General features: G+C 54.7%; 1 protein-coding gene across 2 annotated transcripts in view; it reads right to left on the minus strand.

The window, feature by feature from the left end:
• The window catches only part of KCNT1 (potassium sodium-activated channel subfamily T member 1), a 90,617-nt gene that overhangs the window by 18,681 nt on the left and 56,022 nt on the right, over positions 1-15,914 (minus strand). For both annotated transcript variants that reach the window (XM_056351573.1, XM_056351574.1), the window contains exons 3-12: positions 8,868-8,947; positions 7,143-7,242; positions 5,780-5,836; positions 5,384-5,432; positions 4,788-4,847; positions 3,861-3,935; positions 3,444-3,527; positions 2,840-2,934; positions 840-1,020; positions 579-744 (exon numbers count right to left, since the gene is read on the minus strand). In XM_056351573.1, the coding sequence (XP_056207548.1) occupies positions 579-744; positions 840-1,020; positions 2,840-2,934; positions 3,444-3,527; positions 3,861-3,935; positions 4,788-4,847; positions 5,384-5,432; positions 5,780-5,836; positions 7,143-7,242; positions 8,868-8,947 (947 nt within the window). The remainder of the gene's footprint in view (positions 1-578; positions 745-839; positions 1,021-2,839; positions 2,935-3,443; positions 3,528-3,860; positions 3,936-4,787; positions 4,848-5,383; positions 5,433-5,779; positions 5,837-7,142; positions 7,243-8,867; positions 8,948-15,914) is intronic.

Here is a 15,914-nt window from a genome sequence, read left to right on the forward strand (position 1 = left end):
AGCTTGAACGTATGGAGTCAAGGCTGGGCGATGGCAACGAAGCATATGTGAGCGTTGGAATGAAATGCAGATCTGAAACACGTCTGTGCTGCTCTCATCCTGGGGAGCAGCAAAGGCACTTGCAAGTCATTTGCAAGAATATCAGTTATTATGTAGGGATACTCCAGTAAGAGCTGGGTATTCCCACCGAGGTTTAGCAACCACATGTTCTGTATCTGTCTGAGATTCCTCATTCAGCAAAGACATCATTACAATTAGAAAAGTCCCTCTGGTCCTTTTCCATGTGCTTTACACAGTGCTGTAACAGGCCTGGCCAGAAAATGGGATGGATCAGAGAGAGCCCCGCTACTGAGATGGTAAAGTGAGGTGGCCCTAGGGTACCACTTGCTACCTCTCCTTGGCCAGTGCAGCACGTGATTCCTGGTGCTGGGCTGGATGGTTTTTACCTTATTCTTTGCCACATCCACTGCAGCAGGACACTCACCACCAGCAGCCACTCAGCCATACCCAGCAAGGCTGTGAGCCCAGCAAGGGCAAGCGTTGATCGAGCACAGGGTGGCAACATGCCTGGTCCTCACCTGCAAGCGCGGGGTGGGCGTAAAATTCGTTGAGGAAGTCCATGAGGAGATCAATCTTGAGGGAGCTGACGCAAAGGACAACGTGTTTCTCTGTCTGGGCACGGTGACGGCTGTAATTGCCTCCCGACTTCTGCCGCTCCATCCACAGGTAGACAAGCTCCTCAAACTGCAAACGAAGGCAGAGAGCTGATGTCCCCATCGGCAGGGCTGCCCCCGTGCAGGTTCTGCATCCCTCTCCATCCTCTGCTGCGCAGGTCTAACCTGGAGCGGCAGCACCACCAGGGCAACGCAAATCATGATCACAACGAGGAGCTGGGAAGGCCAGATCTTTGGTGTCACATCTCCATAGCCCACGGTGGAAAAGGTGACGATGCAGAAATAGAAGGACTTGAAGAGGGAGAGTTTCTCACCTGCTCTTTCTAAATGCTGGATGCCGCAGGTCCTGAAGGGAGAAAACACACATTACAGTGAGCGCTTCCCTGCTGCGGAGACAGGCAGTGCCCGTAGCACCTGCTTGAAGTCAGTGGGAAACCCTAGAAGGTGACTTACACCCATGTCCATGGAGGAAATTTGTCTGTAACATGCTATCAGCATCAGCAACGGATTTAAGTCACTGACAGAAATGATTCAGCTAACGGCAATTACAGATTGTTATTTGTAATTTGTAATTTGATGTGGCTGCTCACCAAAGCAACATGGGCAAGCCCAGGTCCCAGGTGATGGGTCACAGGTAAGATTATGCCATGGACAGCATGTTGAACATCACCCAGAGGCTGCCCTTGCATTGCAAAAAACCAAAATGTGGAAACAAGCAGCTGCCCCAGTAAGGCTCTGAGGGGATTCCAGCACATGGGAAGGGCGCTCAGTCCCCAGGGGGATGTGCTCCAGCAGGCAGGAGGCAGGTCGCATCACCTGCTTGTGACCCTGTGCTGCTGCCCTTGCAAAGCCGTGTCGCAGAGCCACCTTGCTCCCCGTGGATAGGCAGGTGACAGAACTCCACAACCTGCAGTTTCAAAGTCATCCTGCTCAGCACAAGTGTAACCTAAGCCATCCCAGACCCGAACTGTAGCCCTCCCACATTCACATCCACGGCCCCAGCAGGCAGGAGGTGCCTTGGGCAGGGAGCACTGACGAGCTCCAGAATGGCATTAGTCATTCACACCAGAGGATCATCTTTATTGCCAAGATTCATGAACGTAAAAACCTTCATTTCCTGCCCATTCAGCAACTTCATGGTGTTATACGCTTCAAGTCCAGACCAAGGGAGCCAGAGGAAGATTGAAGAAGCCTAATTCAAAGCCAAGTACCCAGTGATGAGAATGGGCTCCTCTATAAAGAGATGCCCTTGGTGGTGGTGATGCACAGGGTAAAGGGCCCAGTTCATTAGCAGGAGCTCCAGCAGCCTATTACCCAAATGAGCTCAGCAGCCACGCCAACTTGGTGGGGAGGAAGAGCGTGGTCAGAGCCAGCGAGTGCAATGGGTCCTGGTGAATGGACCATCACACCCCTCCGAGTCCACGTCCCTGAGTGCGATGGGTCCTGGTGAATGGGCCATCACACCCCTCCAAGCCCATGTCCCTGCCCTTGACCCTGCAGCACTCACAGCCCTGCTCTGAGACTGGTGTGTCCACACCACCCACCTCCCTCCGACAACGCCCTCAGCCTCACACACGCCTGTTAAAAAGTTTCTGTTAAAACCATATAATTAGGGAGGATAATTAGTTTCTAAAATAGGAATTGATCTTCCCAGTGTTCAGCGCACTGGGGAATGAAGCAAGACAGGGAGGAGCCTGGCGCCGGGGCTGCTGGTTCAGGGGGTCTTCCCGTAGCTCCAGCAGACGTAGCTGTGCCCAAGCCAAAGCCCACGGACAGGAGTGGAAACCCGGGGCACACTCCTCACCACGGCTCCCTGAGTTCCAAAGCTCAGCCTGAGGATCAGGGACTTGTCCCATTAGTGAAGGAGGGATGCCAGAGACTTGGGAATTCAATCCAATCAGCAGCCCTGAATAGTTACGCTTTCCTCAGTGTGTACAAACCTCTCAGGCTGAAAAATCAGGCTAGAAGACACTGCCTAAAAGCAGAACCTCCCCTGGCTTCCCCAATTGACACATTATGTCCTGGAAATGCCATCCCACCACAGCTGGGAAGGTCTCCCTTCATTGCCCTGCAAGAGCCCAGCTCCGCCAGCCACCCCGGGAACATGCAAAGCTGGTTTCCCTGGCTGAGGAAGGTGGTTTAGCAAAATGAAGAGCAACACTCACCCCGTGAAAACGAGACACAGGAGGGTGCAGATCAAAATGAGCACCTGGTTAAACATTGCAGACTGGGTCCTTTGTATGGCACGGTGCAGGTCATTCTGGGGAGAGAGGAGAGGGCTCTCACCAGCTCAGAGAGGCTGAGGATAAAATACTCCTCCAAACACCAGCTTCTGTCTTGCTGCCTCCAGCAATGCCCCCCAGATGAAGGTCAGGCCAGAATTCGGCCCTTGGAAAGGGATGTGCATTCTGTGAGCAGGTCTGGGCTCTGCTGCCGGTAGAGACAGCTCGAGTGGCCACGTGGGAACGGCTGGAACACCTCGTCCTGCTGTGATAGCATATCCTGCAGGCAGCCAGAGGCTGTCCCTGTTGGCACGCAGCCAACAGAGTCAATGTGGCTCAGACACCAAAGGGCTCCTGCTCCACAGCAGGTCACAGCCCAGCATCACCAGCTGGCAAAGCCTCACCACCCACCAACCCCAGCATGGACACACACACCAAGCACCAAAACCTGCCCAGAAGCTGGTGGCAGGTGAGGGATCCCCCGGCCACGCCGCCCTCAGCATCCCCAGGGTGAGGTGAAAGGGTTGGGATGTGTCCAGTCACTCACGATCATGTTCTCCAGGGCGTATTTGGCAAGCCAGCAGTTCAGAAACACAGGAATGAACAAATTCCGCAAAGGAGGCCAGAAGATCTGTGAAAGCAAGACTTACTCACAGAAAAACCCATGCTCTTTATCAAAAAAAGCCATAAACAGCCGATTTGAGCCCTGTCGGGAAGGACCAATCTCCAAACTAAGCACCGGCCTCTGCAGAGGCTGCCACCGAAAGCAGCAGCTGGAAATGGAGGATGGTTTTATGGGGTAATGCTCCAGAGAAAGTCGTTATGTTGAAAAATACCAAAGCAAAAATTCCCTGCCAGCTTTAAATACTACTTGGCCAGACATCCATTTTCTTTACTTCACCACCAAAACTACAGTCCTTATTAAACTTAAAGCCGCTTTAAAATGTAACCGGGAAACACTCACTGTGATAATAAATGGCACCGTGTTGATCATCTCAAGGATAAATGAAATGCGAAAAATCTGTTCCCAGATGTTCCCCTGAGGAATTAAAAACAAATAATAATTAAATAAGCTTAAAAATCTGCCAAGGGACAATTAAAAAGCTCCCACTCTGCCACAGACCCTGCTAGATGGGGGAAATATGCCAGAGGAGCCAGAAAGATGCTCCGGTTTGCCTGTGGGAGAGAGATGCAGTGCTGGTGACAAGCACGCTGGAATCAGCAAAACCTTCCAGAATGTCCTTTCCACAGCCACGATGTCCCTCTGTCCGTCACTGCTGCTGCCCAAAGCTGGGGGGCAGCTACGCTTCAAGCAAGGATGGAGAATGAGAGGGACTGATACAGGTCACTGGCAACCAAACCAGGCGGGAGACACAGTCTCTTCTGCCAACTGTCCCAGGGACCCCAAGAAGATGCCATTTGTTAAGGTCACTTTTCTTGGCCATTCTAAAGGGCTTTGGTCCAAAGGAGTCAGCTTATGCTTCTCCCTGTCTGGCTTGGAGCAGTGCCTGCTCCCTCCAGAGGTACCAGACCTCAGCACAAGCAGGGGCCATGCTGCCCAGCTCAGCTCCAGCTCCTCAACCTTAGGAAACTCGCCGTGCATCAACCTGCCCCCCCATGAAAACAGTGAGCCTTTGCAAAACAGGTCTGAATGTAAAGGCAAGTGCAAAAAGCAGCGACGCCCCAGCTCTGCTCTGCGCAACGCTCTGCCCACAGCCTGAGCGGGAATGAGAAAGGAAAACAGCCACAGCCAGTTGAGACATCACCGAGACAAATGCCCTCTCGGGATGCTTCAGGCTCAAGACAGAGGAAAGAAGGAGAAATGAATTCATGCCAGGGGGCCAGAGCCAGCCAGCGCATCACTGTCCACCACCCGCCCCAGGGCACTTACCTTGTAGCTGAGATAGATGAGCAGCATGGTCTCCAGAAAGCTGATTAAAGCTATGCTGACCTGCAGAGACAGACAGGCGAAGGCTGCTGAGGGCTCGTTCGATGCATCGTCGGTCGATCAGAGCTCTGCTGAGCCCTCCCTGCCCTGTGCAACGAGGAGCCCGTGGGTATCGCGGACGAGTGCCTGTTCCCTTGCTGTCCCTGCACCCGTTGGGTCAGACGTGCCAGCATCTGCAGCAACAGGCGTGCAGGCAGCCCCAGCGGGAGCCGGCGGGCGCTCAGCCCTCCTGCAAGCGATCCCCCGGATGGCTGCCTGGCCTGAAACCAGCCCGATACTGATCAAGCTGCATCCAGGCTGGGGAGAGCTGAGCCAGCCTCATGATTTTATCCCCCTACAGCTTTTCCTCCTCTATCAGTCCCCAGGATTTTCACCCAGGGCCAGGCTGTTGCTCCTGGAGAAGCCCCAGCTCATTTCTTGCTCATCCAAGAGAGCCCGTCGCCCCTCGCTGTTGGGGGCAGAGGATGCACAGAGACCCGCTGGTGGCAAAGATCAAACCCCAGCTCCTGCACAACCGTGCCCGAGGTCTAGGCACTCACCTGCACAGCCCACAGTGGCATTTTTCTATCCACCCAGAAGATGTGTGACCTGCAAAGAAAATTCAAAACGGATCTAACCTGTAGCCCAGCTATCAGTGCCTTTACCCCGCACCGACAGAAACCTGAGGCCATCAGTGATGCAGGATCCAGCTCAGGACTGGTGCTGGTGTTCCTTGCTGCACAGTTTGTTCAAGCAGCCTCTGCACCGGGCATAAGCCATTCCCAAGGGCGCAGCCATAGGCACATGTCAATTGATTTGATCCTGGGATGCAGCTCTGCATCCCTCAAGCAGCCCCCCGACCAAGAAATGGCCATGGGCAGCTGCCAGCACTAGCCACATCCATCACTGCATTCCCACATCCTGGCAGAGCCGGGATGGAGCAACTCTTGACTCACCAGTTGATATTTGTGGACTGGTTGAACGCTGTGTAATTCTGCTTTTCGCATTCCCAGCTGGGAAAAGAGAAAGACAAAGCAGGGGAAAGCGGTCAGCGAGGGGGAGGAAGGAAAAGGGGTGCTGGCATCGACCCCCCACGCTCATGGGGTGCCCCCACCACCATGTCCTGATGCTGGGGGAGGCCCTTGGACAACGCTCCCATGGATCCAAATGCACACTGGTCCCTACAGTCGCGGCTTCCCACAAGAACCATCTCACCCAGGCAGTTTTGAACATTTTATTACTGGAGAATAAGACCTGTCAGGTACTTCAGTCTGTAGGAGAATGCTACGAAATGCTGACAGGCGTGGGCACGGGGCTCCAACACAGGGCTGCAGCTGGGAACTACCAGGTGACAACCAGCAAAAGCTGCTGAGCTTTGGCTCCTGGGACAAGGCTGGCTGCCAGGCAGGAGCACCGGAGCCAAGCTCTGCCCCTGCCCTGCTGCCAGGGATGCGCTCCCGCTGGCCAGCCTTTATTGTGCCGCACACCCTCAGGAAATTGGACTTCCCTGAACCGCAGCTGTGCTAAGCATTTCAAGGATGTGCATCTGTCTCACACCTAATGCTCACGGTTTTTAAACCGCTTTTGGAGGATGCAGAAGCACTTGGTAGTCTGCAGCCTTTACAAAGAGGAAATCAAATGGCTAATTCTTCTAGCTTTTGAAAAAAAACACCAGGCTGTATGTGAACTAAACAAAACAAGGACATATTAAAAATAGGTTTATACTGAAACCCAGAGCAAAGCTGATGTATGTAATCATCTGTCACCTTGGGGATCTAAATGGCACAACATATTTCCTTCCCAAACACTTCAATGGGATTTAGCATAAGTGTCTTCAAGTGTTCAGAAAATACTTGCACGGCGATGCACTGAGGGCAGGAGCTCTTGCCTGTGTCTGAAGGCCACGTTGCACCCCTGACTGCTACAGCCAGACACCATTTGGAAATGAACACGATGCTGATGCAAAGATCTGCAGCATCCAACCCCCCTTGCTTTCTAACCTTGCTGAAATGGGAAGCTAGGTGCAGCTGGGGAAGGAGAGGAGTCTGATATAATAAAACTCAATGACATTGAATTTTTTCACCACCTTTTCCCTGCGTGCCATGCAGGGCCAGCAGACACCTACACCCCCATCCATGAGATCTGAGCAGGGAGCAAAGCCCACCAGACCAGCAAGTTTTGCTAAACTACCAATTCAAACCACCGGAGCAAGAAAAACTATCCACCATCCTCACACCTGCCATGAGTGGCTGCAATCGCATCCGTGCTCACCACTGTGCAGGGTGGGCTGGGGACCCCGGCAGTATCCGCAGCACTCACCAGCCTATGCCCTCCTCCGGGTTGTCAAGCAGGACGCGGACGATGTACAGCAGGCATGTGAGCAGCTTCAGCGAGAAGTTGAAGAGCCGGATCCTCAGGCCTGTGGCAGAGGGGAGCACGGCGTGGGCCAGGCAGCATGCCCCGGGCACCCCATGAACACCGGGTACCCCATGAACACCGGGTACCCCATGCACACTGGGCACCCTGTGTGCCCCAGGCACCCCACACAACCGGCGCACCCCACGTGCACCAGGCACCCAATGCATCCTGTGCACCCCATGCGCCCTGGGCACCCCACACACCCTGCACACCCCATGCATCCTGCGCACCCAATGTGCACCAGGCACCCCATGCATACTGTGCACCCAACACATCCTGTACACCCTGTGCACCCCACGCATCCTGTGAACCCCACATGTGCACCAGGCACCCCATGCATCCTGTGCACCCCACGCATCCTGCGCACCCCGTGAACCCCACGTGCACCAGGCACCCCACGCACCCTGGGCACCCCGTGAACCCCACGCATCCTGCAAACCCCATGTGCACCAGGCACCCCACGCATCCTGCGCACCCCATGCACCCTGGGCACCCTACTCATCTTGCACACCCCATGCACCCTGGGCACCCCACTCATCCTGCACACCCTGGGCACCCTGCAGCACAGCCCCTTTGGTTTCCCACAAGCTTTGCACAGCTCCATGCACCGCAGGACCCCGCTGAGCCCCAGGGGAGCTGCAGGAGCCCCAGGGCAGCCCATACTTTGCCCAGGGCTCTACACATCCTACCCAGCGTCAGATATATAGAAGGCTAATACAGAAATAAATAACGATGAGTCAGCTCCTTGCTGGCCCCAATAGACGTGAGAGACAAATGAGGAGCTGCTGGAGTGTATCCCCCTCATTAGCAGGCATCCATTAAAAAGCATCAGACAGGCAGGGCCAGGGCCCCATTCCACTCGCTGGGCTACAAACAGTTTGCAAGAGGAAGGCTGGCGAGCAAATCTCCTGCTTTATCTGCTCTCACCCCCCAGCCAGTTCATTGGGTTATTACTCAAATTACAAGTGAGAAATTCATCACATTTTCATTAAAAACTTCCCCGTGGGCACCCTGTTGTGCTGCGCTCCAGCTTTTAACAAGAAGACAGGATGCGGGGAGGAAAAGAAAATGTGAATTTATAAATTAACGAGCAGAGTCTCCCCAGACAGCTAATGACATCTCTGAGAAAGAAAATAAAAACACCATTAGTCAAGTGGAGGCTAATTTGGATGGCTGAAGGAGGAGCGGGTAACTCACAGCCTGCCTCGACTGTCACCACAGCCGCTGACCTCCTTGAGGGTGGGGGGCGCATCAGTGGCTCCGTGATGTGGAAGTTGCTCCCTGACTCCCCCAGGGCAGCTCCCAGTGCCCACCCTGCTCCTGGCCAACTGCTCTCCAGTGGTTCCCATGATGTAGCTGTCCCCAGCGAACAAAGATGGCAGGCAGCAGCATCCCCTCCTCCCCGTGCAACTGCATCCCCCCAAACCAAGTTGGCCAACACCCAACAAAAAGCCAACAGGCAGCAGCAGCCTGGGGCTGGGCAGCCAGCGCTGGGGACACACAAGGAACCAGCCACCAGCAGATGGCAATGGCTTCTCGTCCCAGGAGGACAGAGCACGGCTCTCCTAGCTTGGGCAGGGTTTGGTTGCTCCCAGCAGACGCTCTCTCCATGCATGGAGCACTCACTCGATCGCTGGTTTTTGATGAAGAAGAGTTTCAGCCGCTCCTTAAAAGTGTTTTCATTCACGTAGAACTCGACCTGCACCCTGTGGGGAAAGCACCCAGAGGAGCCCATCAGCAGGGTGGCAGGTCAGACCCAGAGCCCCATCCCAGGTGGGTAACCCCCAGAGCAGCCCACAGCAGAGCCTGGGCTCAGCCCTGGGCTCCCAGCTGCTCCCACAGCACCATTATCACTGGTACCACCAGCCACGAGCACCAAGACATAGTGCATCGACGGCTACCAAAGCAGCACATGTGACCCACGGGGCCAGGTCTGGTTTTGGTTGAGGGCTTTGCTTTCATTCACGTGCAACCAGCTGACATCAGACTCGCAAACTTCTCCTTTCCCATGTGCTTCACAACATTCAAAGCCTCTCGCAAAAGCTGTGGCCTTGGGGCAGTCTCCCCCAGCAATGTATATCTGCTCCAACCCCCCGTGGCTGCAGCAGAGCAGGAGGTGGCAAGGGCAACGTCCCCAGTATGCCCACGCTGTGGCTCAGCCCGGGTAGGAGCAACATTCAGCACTGAAACTGTTAAAAAACAAATCTGATCTAAAAGGAGCAAAATTCCCTTTGTTGCTAAGATACCACATTTGGCCATTCCAGAAAAACCCAGGAGCTGTCAACCAACTCCAAATATCACTTGGCATTTGGAACCGCTGGTGACTTGTGGCAGAGGGACAAGGTGCCACGGCAGAGAGCCGTCCGCCAGGGCACTTTGCAGGAACCAGCAGGGAGGAGTCGCAGGTGAAACCAAAACCGGCCTGTCCACCGCTATGACCACCATGGGCACTTCTTCACCTTCACCTGCTCCAGTCTCCATCACTGGCCCCCACCCGCAGCCCTCCTGCTGGTCCCCACGTGCCGGGTGGATGCCCATGACCACGTGGATGGGGAAAGCCTCACCAAGGCTGGAGATTTCCCCCTGTGGATGCCAGCAGGGTCTGGGATCAAGCATACCTGGATTAAGGCTGCGCAGGCAAAACTGGCCCCAGCTCAGCTCATCTGCCTCCTGCCTCTCCTATTACTTTATAAATGCCCGCAGCACTTTGCAAACTCACTTATTCACACTAGGCAGCGTTATAAATTACACTCCTACCTGCTAAGTGCAGGCGAAAAGGGATTGTTTCCTGATGTCTCAGCTTTAGACTCCAAGCAAGACAAAGTCTGTTCATTACTGTTACAGCTGATAATGGAGTTAAGTGCAATGAATTAGTCGTTTCCTCTATTTCACTGTATTTGACAAGTCTCTTAAGTGCTACTGTTATTACTGGGTTTTTAACTGCTCGGAAGAGGTCATCAAGATGTCATTAATCAGGCATATTACCAAGCCAAGGCATAGACCAAGCTGAGCAAATTCACAGTGACAGTCATTAAACCTATCACCCCGTTTTATTTCGCCTGTGCAACCCTCATGCACACGTGGTGCCAGCTCCAGCCGAGCGTGCCACCTCGCACATGCCACCAAATCATGATTTATTGGAAAGCAGCTGCTACTCACTCTGACAACAGAGGGACAAGCCAATCTTTACTAAGCCTTAAAGCCGAGCTGTCTGGGCAGCAAATTGGGAAGGAGTTTCATGAGACCCTCATTGCTCATTGAGTCCCTTGTCCCAGTACCCACTGGTGCCCGCTGGCATTTCACGGTCAACCTGACCGCTCATGGGGAAACTGGTGTGCAAAAAGCACGGCACACCCTTAAGAACTCCTCAGGGCTTCTTGTGGACTCCCTTATCAGGTTGAAAAGTCAGCTTTTTTAATTTAAAAGTCTCTTATGTCCAAAAAGCAAATGCAGAGAGAGAGAAAAACATCACCTCAGGCACGAAAGCTGGGATAAAATTTTATACGGGCTATCAAACTTTGCCTGTTTCTGCCATAACCTGGTAGCTGCTCTCTGGCTTAACCTCCCTCAGTGTGAGGTGGTGGGAACCCACCGGCAGCTGCCCGGTCTGGCAGCTGGCAGGGACTGGTGACAGACTGGAGGTGGCTGATCCGCTCATGAGCCTGTAGCCTGTCCTCCAGCACCTCCCTAATGCTGCCGGAGCAGCACAGCCTGGACCAGGCGCAGCCCAGGGGGTGGGTGAGATGCACCCGTCCGAGCCTCTGCAGAGCCGAGGGGCTCCACGCTGCAGGGTCACCTCATCCCCATCAATGGTGCTGGAAAGGAAAGAAATCAGGAGCCTTAACTGGGAAGCAAATGCTGAGCTCCTGCTGCCCACCTGTGGGCATGTCCCCTGCAGACCCCATGCCCTGCCCAGGCCCCTTGGCAGGGTGTCATGCACCGAGCAGCTCTGTAACAGAGGTGACAATAACTGACAGCCTTGGAGGGGCAGTCACCAATCTAAGACATTTGGCATTTGTGCTGGTTATAACGGCAGGGGATGGATGCCCAGTACAGCTGGTAGCACCCAGCAAACCCGCTAGTAGCGATGCGAGCGTGTCGCTCCTCACCAGGACATGTCATAGCATCAAGTGAAGAAAACGCTAAAATGCACTCGTGGCAGCAGCTGTGGGGGTTCACCAAGAACCCACCTCATGCCAAACATCAGGACAGTGGGCAACCACAGGCCTTGCTGCAGGGACGGCAAGTGCTGGGGAACAAGGAGAATTTATGAGCTCTGGCTCAGCCAGCACGATGCCTTAGGAGCGAGCAGCCATAAATGCAGAGCTTTGCAAGCGCAGCTATAACACGTGTTAAAATTAATCATTTCCAAAGCCAGACTTGGCAAATAATTCCTCTGTGTCAGGGCATAAATCAGCTGCCACAACTGCTCACGACACTGCGCGCACAAGCAAATTGCTCCTTCGCCTTATTAAAAATGCCTAGGAAATGCTAGGAACTGGCCTTCAGCTCCATCGCGAGCGCGCAGCACCCCATTTATCAGGGTCCCTAAGGATTAAGTGCACTGAAGTAAGAGAGACTTCAGGGAGCGCAATTCTTCTCCCAGACATTCGCCTCTGTATCAAAGAAACAAACAGCAACATAAATCTCTGTCACCAGACAGATGGTTCGCTGATCTATAGCATTGCAGCCCACCTCGACACGATGAATATAAACGCGGATGGATAAAAGAACTGAACGATTAGAAAAGATCTAACTTTTAATGACAAAGTAGCCCATGTATTCATCCGTCACACTGGCCACAGGGAGAAGAAATGCTTGGAAAAGCAGATCTCCCGGGGGAAGCGGGGTGTTTATCACTGCAAAGAGACAAAGGAATAAAAGAATGTGGAAAAAACACGTTCCTGTGCAGACAGCCTGCCCTCGCTGCTGAGGGCTGAGCGCCAGGAGCTGTACGAGGCTCCACAGTCACAGCCCCCCCCCCCCCCGCCCCACGATGCCCTGCTGAGCCCCAGCACCCCCCATGGAGTCACTGTTCCACGGGACTTCTGTCTACAGGAGGGGAGAGGGCAGAGCAAGGGCTGGGCATGACGGGGACCAGGGTCCCACAGCCCACTCCAGCACTGGCACCCGCTCTGCAGGCATGGGATGAAGGCAACACCCTGGCACCGACCCACAGCTGATGGCTTTTACCAGGCAGCAGCAACCACCCAAAAGTACCCAAGCTCCTACTCCGCTTCCACCTGAGGGAAGGAGATTATACCATCTCAAACGTACCCTTTAATTTCATTGTCAAGAAGTTACCTTCAAATAAAAATCAAGCTAAACTCTGACTGCATTACCACCCCAAAACACACACCCCAATGGGCTCTGCCTCCACAGCAGCTCAGCCAAGATGGTCCATTCAGACTGCCCCCTCCCCACTGCCGTGGCCGAGCATCCCTTCCACTGGGCCAAGCATCCCTCCTGCTGACTGAGCACCCCTCCCACTGTCCAAGCATCCCTCCCACTGGGCCGAGCATCCTTCCCACTGGGCCGAGCATCCCTCCCACTGGGCCGAGCATCCCTCCCACCAGCTGGGTGTCATAGTGCCAGCCCAGCCCGGGCAGCATCCAGGGGTGCAGGCAGCAGCACGTTCTGCAGGAAGGGAGCAGGCAGCAGCTACTCCCCCCCACCTCACCCCAGCTGAACCTCCCCAGGCCGTGCAGATAATCATCGCAGTACAAGGTTAGTTACAAGCCCTCTGCTTGGAAGTGTAATTACTGCTATTATGCACTTCATAATGCCTGAGCAATTTCATTTTCTTCGCTCGGTATTTATTGTACTTTATTAATCTAAGATTAGAGGCAATTTGTTGTAAGATGACGAGCTCCCAAAAAAGACACCAATAGTTTGTTTGAAACAGTGCAGGATGCAAGACCAGGATGAGCACAGCTTGGCTTGCCAGCATTAAAATAGACACTGAGGAGCACAGACAGCCCTGGCTCCACAGTTGTACCTGCCCTGGAGAGCTAGGGACAAACACGGTCCCCTTAAAGACAAGTAAACCACAAAACCCAGCAAACCCACATGCAGCCCTACAGCAGGGCTCACCGCACGGGCAGCACAGGCAGGGATGGGGGCATGGAGACATACCCCCAAGCTCTGCGTCCCAGGGAGACTTACATGGGCAGTCGGGCGCAGGCAGCTCTCCTCCCGTCCCCATGGCATGTGACAGCTGCTGGGCATGGCCTGAAAACTGAGATGACTCCAAAATCCACCGGCTGGCCAAGAGAGCTGCCACCCCCCGCACCGGGATGCTGCCCAAAGCTGCGCTGCTGCTTTCCAAAGAAGGTCTTAGGCACCCAAGGCACTTCTGCTCTGTTTCGTAATAGAGACTTCTTGCCATGAGAAGTGTATCTTCAAATAAATATGGCTCTTGAAAGACAGGAAAAAAACTCAGCATCTCTCTACAGCTCCAGTCCTTCCTCTCACACTCTGGCTGGGTGGGAAATGCTGCTCTTGTCCCAGGAAATTTCTCAAGAAACTTCCCCCATCGTATAGCAGGATGCAAGCAAAACTCTTCAGAGATTTTGGGGGAGAAAAAAATAAACCAAAAAAAATATCTCAACAACAAAACCCGAGAAATCTCTGCAATCTGGTGGCCACTAACACTCACCTCTGCAAAGGCAGTGGCAGTCTCAAGTGAGAATGCGTTTCATCCCCCTGCTCCGGCTCAGCCCAGAGGACAGCTCTGCATCCTCCATGGAAAACCACACAGGTCAAACCATAAGAAACGTGGCTGCGGCCAAGTCTGGTATTTAAGAGACATGCTGATGGCCCAGGTGGGCTCACCGGGGACAGGCTGTGGGTACCAGATGCAGCCCTGGGCAGAGGAAAGTGAGGAGCAGCACTGGAAGCACAGGTCAGCAGCATTTCCTCTCTCAGCATCCTGCAGCACAAGGAGCAGCAGGATTTTGCCTATTGAGCAAAAGGCGGGGGTGGCTCAAGGCACCACACCACCACCATGCTGCGGCTGAGCAGCCGGTACCAGCAGAGCCCCACGGGGCATCAGGGGAAGCTGAGCAGAGGTCCAAGTCCTTCCCAAATAAACCACTCAGCCAGCCTGAGGCTCAGATACCTGTTGATGGCAACCACACCAGCTACCCAGGCACATCTCCAGCAGCTGCCAGCCCTCCCCATATCCATCAGAGATGCTCTTTCCAGTTTTCCCACCGTTTTCTTGATGGTAACAGGCATTTGGTTACAGAAGCTACAGCGAGATGGATGACACCAAGTGACCCGTGCATACTGAACACCACCCCTATGGATATACATGTGTTTGCCATCCTCCATCTATCGCGGGGTGAGCGCAGGACGGGGGGCAGCTACGGCCCTTCCCATCAGAGCCCCTGGCTTGCCAGCAGGATGAGCTGCTCCCGGCGCATGGTTTTGAGTTGAGGCTGGGGAACACGGCTGTGTGCGTCTAGAAAACCTGGGTGCCTGCCAAAAGGAGAAACAGGGAACAGGCTGCCCCCACGCTCAATAAGCAGTAATTGAACAATTACTCAAAGGAGGAAGGTTGTGGGTTTCAAGAAGGCTGTACAGGCTGAGCGCTGGCGAGCGTGCAAGAAAACAGCTTCAGAACCATGCAGGGCTGCACAGCTGCGGGGTGGCATCTCCTGCCGTCCCCTGCATCCCTGCCACGCACCAGGCAGCCATGCAGGGACCAGCCCCTCACGGGGGCTCTGCAAAATCCACCGCCTGGTTTTGCTTTGCTGCCGCTTCTGCAAAGCTGCAGGCTTGGCTGGCAGCCCGCGGGGCGCAGGCTGCGGCGTGCGCAGGGCAGCGTGCCGCGCTCTGTGCCACGGCCGGGCGATGCGCAGGTTCACGCCTCCCGGGGAGAAGCCGGGCAGGATTGATGCTGTGCCGCAAGCCAAACGTGGCTGGACACCTGGCCACTCCCTCAGCGAGCCAGGCGGCACCGCCAGCACGCTCACTGGTGTTCCTCCATGGGCATCTCAGCTTCTCCAGGGGTTTCTCAAACAGCCCTGATATCTCTCACAGAAGCAGCTTCTCCAGAAATCTCTGGCACGTTTTTAAACAAAAAGCACCGAGCACCCAGAGAAGGACTGGGAGCCCCCCCGGTTTGTGGGGCACAGCCCCCCACGCCAGCCAATGCTGCCCCTGCAGCCTGCCTCAGGGTGAGGAGCTGGGACCAGGAGGGCAGGTTCCAGCCCCCCAGGAGGGCACCTGGGAGGCTCCGCATGGTGCAAGAGGCCAGAACAGGGGAAATCTGCCCGTTTGCTGCAACTCTCTCTGGTCCCGCATCCCTCAGTAGGGGCAACACTGGAGCCACTTTCTCCCTCGCTCTGCAGAGCCCCAGACAAGCCCCACAGATCACGGCAGCACCAGCACAAGGTGCTCTGCAGGTCCCACACCAGCCTCTTACAGGCCCCCTCGCAATCACCGTGGCCCTGTGGCAACCACTATGGCCCCATCATAGCCACCATGGCCTCATAACAACCACCATAGCCCTGTCACAGCCACCATGGCCCCTTGGCAACCACCATAACCATGTCATAGCCACCATGGCCCCATGGCAGCCACCACAGTCCCACTACAGCCACCATGGCCCCATGGCAATGACCACAACCATATCATAGCCACCATGGCCCCGTGGCAACCAGCATA

Source organism: Falco biarmicus, chromosome 9, assembly GCF_023638135.1.
Source record: "Falco biarmicus isolate bFalBia1 chromosome 9, bFalBia1.pri, whole genome shotgun sequence".
In the NCBI taxonomy this organism is placed as follows: Eukaryota; Metazoa; Chordata; class Aves; order Falconiformes; family Falconidae; genus Falco; species Falco biarmicus.